Source organism: Sinocyclocheilus grahami, unplaced genomic scaffold (assembly GCF_001515645.1).
Source record: "Sinocyclocheilus grahami isolate Dianchi unplaced genomic scaffold, SAMN03320097.WGS_v1.1 scaffold772.1, whole genome shotgun sequence".
In the NCBI taxonomy this organism is placed as follows: domain Eukaryota; kingdom Metazoa; phylum Chordata; class Actinopteri; order Cypriniformes; family Cyprinidae; genus Sinocyclocheilus; species Sinocyclocheilus grahami.
Window position 1 is genome coordinate 27,017 of NW_015505951.1, and position 8,958 is coordinate 35,974.

Genomic DNA, 8,958 nt, shown 5'->3' on the forward strand with positions numbered 1-8,958 from the left:
TGCAAATAGCCTAATTCTTTTTAGTGTTCTGCAGTCAAAGCTGCACGTCCTCTGGGACTTTCAAAAGTCTTTGCACCATCACAGATCGCTGTTTTTCTAATTAATACATGTATCTCCGACAGGGCTATAATGTGACTGTTACTGAGTTTTGAGTTAGGAAGTTATGAAGTTTTTTTATTTTTAGAATTGTTCAAGATGCTTCTGTAAAACCGTTTCTCATTTCTGTAGTTAAGATGAAAAAATAAAGCACTTAGGAGATGTTTTTCTGTAATGGATTTTGTCTTAAATGATGTCCTAAGCCAATTTCTTTACAATACGCATACAGAGAGTGCATTTGATTAAAAGGGGGATTTACAGAGAGGGTCTGCTGTCCACGTCAGCCTTGCACCTTCCACTTTCCCAAGAAGAGATCGCTGCCACATTAAAAGTCAGAGTCAGTTGGTGTACTGTGATGTTAGAAGTATGAAGCGTAACTTCTGTGGATCCACACCTACCTCCGAATGCACAGAAGTGTCGAATCAACGTCAAAAGAAAATGTATCAGAATACAAGAATGGGTCAGTCAGAGAGCGGACATGTTGCTTCGAGAGACTTTGAAACCAGATCAGACGCAGTAAGTTCATGAATTCTTTGTTCTGTTATATGCTATGGAATGATGACCAGTTCGCGGCAATACTTTTACGCGCCCAACAAGCACAATTAAGATTAATAAGAAAAGTATACAGAAACCAGCGACCTAATGTCAGGATTTTTGTTGAATAATACATTACATTTCGGGTTGTTTTCACCAAACCCTGTCGCATAGGCCTACTCCCAGAAAACTGTCGTGTAGGATGGAGCTGTGATACATTTGCGTCTTTTGGTCGCTCGCTATTCATTGCCATTATGGATGCGCGCAAGCGGGACATTTCTTTACATTTCTCCATCTGTGGTCTGAAAAAGAAAGAAAGGCATACAGCATTAGAACAACACAAGGGTGAATAAATGATGACTTAGGCATTTTTGGGTGAACAGGAGGTTTCAAACGTTTCACACGGGCTACATTTCTCAGTACCAATAAATGTGCAACGTTTTACGCAAATTATAGGCAATGTAGGCGCTGTTTCGTCCCACATTTGGGTTGTTTGGCTTCCCATAGCAATGTGCATTAAGCCGGGAGAGCTCGCTGTTCGCGCAGCTTTCGGCAAGGGACCGTGGGGAAAGTGCAATTTTTCTTCGTTTATTTTGCTAATAGCTTTTTATTTAAAGGGCCTGTAGACATGAGACCAGTGTCAATCAATGCAGGGAGACAGTGGACATCTTTCACAGTCTCTCTTTTTTTCACCCTAGTGGCTGATTAGGGAATTGCATGTCCAAAATTAACTTTCTTTTTGTGATAACTTTTTACATCAGGGAGACAGAGGCGTGAAACCAGTGTCCATCAATAGAGGGGGACAATGGACATTTTTTCAAACCTTCCTTTTTTACCCCTAGTGGTAGAAAAGGGAATTGCATGTCCAAAATTAACCTTCTTTTTGTAATAACTTTTTAGGGAATTGCATGTCCAAAATTAACTTTCTTTTTGTAATTACTTTTTACATCAGGGAGACAGAGGCATGAAACCACCGTCCATCAATAGAGGGGGACAATGGACATTTTTTTGCAACCTTCCATTTTACTCCTACTGGTAGAAAAGGGAATTGCATGTCCAAAATTAACCTTCTTTTTGTAATAACTTTCGTCAGCAGGAAGACAGAGACATGAGACCAGTGTCAATCAATACAGGGGGACAGTGGACATCTTTCACAGCCTCTCTTTTTACCCCTAGTGGTAGAAAAGGGAATTGCATGTCCAAAATTAACCTTCTTTTTGTAATAACTTTCGTCAGCAGGAAGATACAGATATGAGACCAGTGTCAATCAATACAGGGGGACAGTGGACATCTTTCACAGCCTCTCTTTTTACCCCTAGTGGTAGAAAAGGGAATTGCATGTCCAAAATTAACCCTTTTTTTGTAATAACTTTTTACATCAGGGAGAAAGAGGCATGAGACCAGTGTCAATCAATAGATGACGAGCAACCATGTTCCACAGCTAGATTTTCTAATAGGATTAGAACTGAAAGGTAATCTTCTTTTCCTCTGTCAGTGTTCAGGTCAGCAGTCAGCTGTTCCTCTGGCTGTGGTTGAGGAGATCTTACTGAACCTGCCTGCACATCAGGTGGTCCAAGTCTGTCGGTTGGTGTGTCATGAGTGGAAGGAGCTGGTGGACAGTGCTGCACACTGGAGAGAGCGCTGTCGGACAGAGGGGTTCCAGCCGTATAATGCTTCCAGCCCCCCAGAGGACTGGCGCATGTTTTACTTTCTATCTAAGTTTAGACGTAACCTGCTCAAGAATCCCAGAGCTGATGGTAGGACACATAATTAGGATACAGTAAGTGTCACTATAATGAATTTTGCATCAGGTGTCTCTTTTCTGATGTTTTTATTAGATGGACTTCAAGGATGGGAGATTGTACAGAATGGAGCTGACCGCTGGGCGACAGAAAGGAACCATAAACTGTTTCCAGACAACACAGTCACCAAATGTTTTGTAACATCTCAGAGGTATGGTTGATATTTTAGATCTTCAAGGAAGTTTTGAGCTCATTTTATTTCAGTCGATGTTCTAACATGAAGATATATCCAATACTAAACCAATCCGCACGTGAATCACCCAACTCAACTTTGTCCTCAGTCAATGTTTTAAGGAGCAGCTGATTGATTTGAAGAAAGAAGGCTACAGTGATGCTTTCATGGATCAACAGCGACCTCATATCAAAATATCAGACTGGTGAGCATTTACTCAAACTCCCACAGTATCTTCGGTGGTGGATTCTGTCATTATTTACTCCCTTGTTCATGGCTTTCTAAACCTGTGTGACTTCTTTGTACAAAATAAGATACTTTGAAAAATGTCTCAGTGTTTTTTTTTTCCATATGAAAATTAATTGAGTCTAATATTGAACACAATCAACTTTCAAAACATTATCTTTTATGTTCTGCAGAAGGCCGAAAGTCACACAGGTTTGGAATGACATGAGTGAGTGTAAACGATAACAGTTTTCATTTTAGGATGAACTATCCCTCTAAGAAGACAGTACCAGTGTTAAATTAGATTCTAATATTAAAACACAATTTTTGAATAGAGCCACATTTATTGGATGTCTTATCTGCAGGTATACCCCACTCTCTGATTATGGAAGTCAGTATCGGTTGTCTGTAGAGTTGCTTAATCAGGAGAAGAAACGCATCAGTACCTATCATCCTTATAAAGTTTTCTTTCAGCAGGGGAATGATTATCCATGGTGTCAAGTAAGTAGAATAACACTGACAGTCCAGTTATTCCCCTGTAATCAAGCTAATAGTCAAAGCTTAACTGTCCCTGTGTTTGTTCTGCTTTATTTCAGATTACCTACGTCTTTAGGAATTATGGACCTGGCGTTCGGTTTATCCGTTTCACTCATGGAGGGATGGGATGGTCTGGAATACGGGTTACTAACAGTAGTGTGGAAATCTGTCCAGCTGCAGAGAGGTAGTGTTTTCCAGAGTGATATTTTTACATTCCTAAATGTAACAGGCACAAAAGTGACCTTCAGGTAAGGAATTCTAATGAATTCTAATATGTCTTTAGGAGATCACATTACAAAGCTTTATTATACTGTAGATGTATTCTGTTCCAATAAAGATTGTTATACTGTTATATAGGGCTGTGCAAAAAAAGAAAAAAGATAGAAATTAAATAAAGAATGGTTTCGATTATTTTTTCATTTGCGTTCTACTGAAGAAACAAAGTCACCTACATCTTGGATGCCCTGGGAGTAAGCAGATAAACATAAAATTTTCATTATTGGGTGAACTATCCCTTTAAGACCTAATGAATTAATCCAATATACTGACACACATGTGATTTTCTCCCAACTGCTTACGCTCACTTAAGACATAATTGATTGTGTTTACGTGAATATTTGCCAAGAAAGGCATTAAGACAATTATTGTTTGAATTTGACCGTTTAAGCACAATAAAGGTGATGCACCTTTATGAAAATAAAAATATGTAAATAAATACACATCTACAATAATTCTCCTGCAAATGATACTTTACAAACAAATCAAACCACTATTTCATTTTGTTTTGCTCTGAGCTTATGACAGTCATTTTAATGAATTTCTAAATATTACAAAGTGTGATGTGATCTGAGAAATCTACATGTACGAATGAAATGTTTTTGTCTAAATAATAATAATAATATTATTCAGAAGGTTCGTTAACATTCATCTTATTCATAACAGTATTTCTCTCATCAAATGAGAGAAACAAAAAATAATAGTAGTCTGCCATAAAGATGCTCCCCCACAAGAAGCAGATTAGGGTGCTGCCACATTAAGAGTTGTTATCGCTGGTCAGAAGAGCAATGTTTGACATGTTACTAATGCAAAAGTACCTACTATTATTTGTGTCTTGGTTGGTTTACTGTAATATAATCAGAATATGAGACGTAAGTTCTTTGTTTCCAATTGTAGGTTGCAATGCACAAAATCTAACTTGCTCAAGAATCCCAGCGCACAAGGTGATTTATATAATAAAGATTGTACAATAAGTGTCACTATAATTACATTTTGTGTAAGGTAATGGCTCTTTTCTGATCTTGTCATTAGATGGACTTCGAGGATGGAAGATTGTATGTAGTGGAGGTGACTGCTGGGTGATAGGAGAAAATAGGAAACCAATTCCAGACTCGGTCACCAGATCTTTTGCAACATCTTATGGGTATGTTTGATATTTTAGATCCTTCAAGAAAGTTTTGAGCCCATTTCATTTCATTCAGTTAAAATATGAAAATAAGTCAACTGCCAAGCCAAATCCACACGTGAATCACCCATAAACGTTGTCCTCAGGCTATGTTTGAAGCAACAGCTGATTGATTTAAACAAAGAAGGCTACAGTGATACTTTCATGGATCAAGTGCAACCTCATATCAAAATATCAGACTGGTGAGCATTCACTCAAACTTTCATTTCACGCTACAGTATCTTGGATGGTGGATTTCATATTTTATGTGATACATTTTTGTGAATGACCTGTCCATCTGGGTCACATGTGCCTTATGCTGGAATTGTGGTTGGTAGTATTGACAGATCCGACACAAATCATAAGATGAAAGCCCAGTTTGTTCACAGGAACACTTTTAATTGATGTTTGTCTGGTGCAGGTATGCCCCATGCTTTGACAGTGGAAGTGAGTATCAGATCTGTGTAGAGTTGCTTGATCAGAAGAAAACCCCCATCAAAACCTTTCAGCCTGAGAAAGTTATATTTTCATTTAGGAACAGTCAGCCGTGGTGTGAAGTGAGTAGAATAATACTGACCATCCAATTATTCCCCTGTAATCAAAATAATAGTAAAAGCTTAACTGTCCCTGTGTTCTGCTTTATTTCAGACGAGCCACGTCTTTAAGAATTATGGACCTGGGGTTCGTTTTGTCCGTTTCACTCATGGTGGAAACGATACACAGTACTGGGCGGGTCATTATGGAATACGGGTCACTAACAGTAGTGTGGTGATCTATCCAGCTGATGAGAGGTAGTGTTTTCAATGCAGATACAAGAAACATGTAGGCATATCATGAAACAAATGCAAATGTTAACTACTCCTGCTCCGCCCACTTGAACGCATTGGGTGTGTTAATGAGGACAGTAAAGACCACAGCCTCTAGCATCAGCTTTTAAATGGGACAAGACCTGAGAAATCTAAATTCCCTTGATCTTTTGACATATAAGAGGTCATTAAACTTGAACAACGTCCTGTAGTTTTTGCACGTTTTAGAACTCAAAACTTTCCCGTAAGTCTAAAAACAGCTTATACTGAAGCCAATCTACCAAAACGACAGGTTCTGGAATGTGACACTTTATGAAATAATAGTGTGGCTAAACCCTCTCACTGTTTCACACATGTAGCGAGAGAGGTGAATGCAGGTCTATGCAGAAACCACACGATAAAGATGGCTCTGAAAACAACAAGACGCCGTGCAATGCCAAGTTGTTGAAAAACACAGTCTTTGCATCGCCTTCCTTCTAATCCAAACATTAGGAAAGAGTGGATGAACTTTATTTTTAATGAAGTTCCAGACCACATCAGTAAGAACCTGGTCCTTTGTTCACTTCATTTTACCGCAGATTTGTTTACTAACAAAGCACAATTCGATGCAGGATCTTCAGAAAGATTGAACCTAAAAGATGATGATGTGCCGACTATATTGGATTCAAAAATAATGTCGCACCTCATGAGCATGAGTAACTATTTTTATTATGTGGTCACTATTGCTTTGTCTGTTATTACAGATAGTTTGATATGTACTGAATATTTATGCATTTTTAGCTTATATTACAGCAGCGTCCATCTATGAAGAATGTAAGCTGTCAAACATACACAACTGTTTGCCAATCATAGCAGTGGGCGTTTACTTCAGAGTCTACAACCCACCACGCCTATTCAAACAGAGCGTTTAGATGAGGGGAGTCAAAACAGGACAGAAAACAGCCTATTATTCTAAATTATGATGTTTTTTTAATGTAAAAAAAATCTTGATAACATTAGAAGTGGACCTCAGAGAACAGTACAACATAATAAAAAAGGCAGTTCATGACCCCTTTTAATGTGCCTTTTAGGCCAAAGAGTGAGGTTTATCTTTAATTTGAAAGAAATTTATATTTTACAAACAAATCAAACCACTATTTTGTTTTACCCTGACCAGAGCTTATGAAAATCATTTGAATGAATTTATAAACACTGTGAAGTGTGATGTGATCTGAATTTATGAATGTATTATGTTTTGATGAAATTATACAGTTATTCAGAAAATACTTTAAAATGTATCTTTCCTCATACCATATTTCATATCTTCAAATGACAGTGAGAGATGTCATACACTTTATCAAATGTATAAACTATCTTCTCAAAATGGGTAATGAGACTAGTTGTCTAGTTGTTGGTACCAATAGTACACTTCCTGTAACACAGTAGTCCAATACAGCTAAACCGTCATCCGTCCCTCGGGTCATTTTGACCCAAAAAGTTTTTTTTTTTAATTCTAAAAATTGTATGTTGATCATACCGGTCCAAGATGTCTTTACTTTTGTCACACTTGCACCGGGAATACACACAAAAAAATTTGAGTGGATTCGAGGAGTTTAAATGGGTGCAATAAAAAAAGTAACAAAAGTGTCCCTCGCGGGTCATTTTGACCCGCATAGGAATGAATGGAATTTACGAGAAAACTGCATTTGTCATTACATTTGATTTTTTTATATATACAAAATCTGAGACAATCCAGTAAAGATTTATACCCAAACGAAGGGGGGTTCGTTTTGTCCGTTTCACTCATGGTGGAAACGATACACAGTACTGGGCGGGTCATTATGGAATACGGGTCACTAACAGTAGTGTGGTGATCTATCCAGCTGATGAGAGGTAGTGTTTTCAATGCAGATACAAGAAACATGTAGGCATATCATGAAACAAATGCAAATGTTAACTACTTCTGCTCCGCCCACTTGAACGCATTGGGTGTGTTAATGAGGACAGTAAAGACCACAGCCTCTAGCATCAGCTTTTAAATTGGACAATTCCCTTGATCTTTTGACATATAAGAGGTCATTAAACTTGAACAACGTCCTGTAGTTTTTGCACGTTTTAGAACTCAAAACTTTCCCGTAAGTCTAAAAACAGCTTATACTGAAGCCAATCTACCAAAACGACACTTTATGAAATAATAGTGTGGCTAAACCCTCTCACTGTTTCACACATGTAGCGAGAGAGGTGAATGCAGGTCTATGCAGAAACCACACGATAAAGATGGCTCAGAAAACAACAAGACGCCGTGCAATGCCAAGTTGTTGAAAAACACAGTCTTTGCATCGCCTTCCTTCTAATCCAAACATTAGGAAAGAGTGGATGAACTTTATTTTTAATGAAGTTCCAGACCACATCAGTAAGAACCTGGTCCTTTGTTCACTTCATTTTACCGCAGATTTGTTTACTAACAAAGCACAATTCGATGCAGGATCTTCAGAAAGATTGAACCTAAAAGATGATGATGTGCCGACTATATTGGATTCAAAAATAATGTCGCACCTCATGAGCATGAGTAACTATTTTTATTATGTGGTCACTATTGCTTTGTCTGTTATTACAGATCGTTTGATATGTACTGAATATTTATGCATTTTTAGCTTATATTACAGCAGCGTCCATCTATGAAGAATGTAAGCTGTCAAACATACACAACTGTTAGCCAATCATAGCAGTGGGCGTTTACTTCAGAGTCTACAACCCACCACGCCTATTCAAACAGAGCGTTTAGATGAGGGGAGTCAAAACAGGACAGAAAACAGCCTATTATTCTAAATTATGATGTTTTTTTAATGTAAAAAAAATCTTGATAACATTAGAAGTGGACCTCAGAGAACAGTACAACATAATAAAAAAGGCAGTTCATGACCCCTTTTAATGTGCCTTTTAGGCCAAAGAGTGAGGTTTATCTTTAATTTGAAAGAAATTTATATTTTACAAACAAATCAAACCACTATTTTGTTTTACCCTGACCAGAGCTTATGAAAATCATTTGAATGAATTTATAAACACTGTGAAGTGTGATGTGATCTGAATTTATGAATGTATTATGTTTTGATGAAATTATACAGTTATTCAGAAAATACTTTAAAATGTATCTTTCCTCATACCATATTTCATATCTTCAAATGACAGTGAGAGATGTCATACACTTTATCAAATGTATAAACTATCTTCTCAAAATGGGTAATGAGACTAGTTGTCTAGTTGTTGGTACCAATAGTACACTTCCTGTAACACAGTAGTCCAATACAGCTAAACCGTCATCCGTCCCTCGGGTCATTTTGACCCAAAAAGTTTTTTTTTTTAATT

At 37.5% G+C, this 8,958-nt stretch overlaps 1 protein-coding gene across 1 annotated transcript; it reads left to right on the forward strand.

The window, feature by feature from the left end:
- Positions 1–254: 254 nt before the first annotated feature.
- On the forward strand, positions 255–7,970 carry LOC107561437 (uncharacterized). The gene is made up of 13 exons (XM_016245879.1): positions 255–612; positions 2,126–2,387; positions 2,469–2,583; positions 2,714–2,809; positions 3,195–3,330; positions 3,426–3,550; positions 4,540–4,586; positions 4,675–4,786; positions 4,915–5,010; positions 5,229–5,364; positions 5,456–5,488; positions 7,376–7,485; positions 7,826–7,970. The coding sequence occupies exons 1-13, from the start codon at positions 463–465 to the stop codon at positions 7,944–7,946; spliced, it is 1,539 nt and encodes a 512-aa protein (XP_016101365.1). The 5' UTR covers positions 255–462; the 3' UTR covers positions 7,947–7,970.
- The last annotated feature ends 988 nt before the right edge of the window (positions 7,971–8,958 follow it).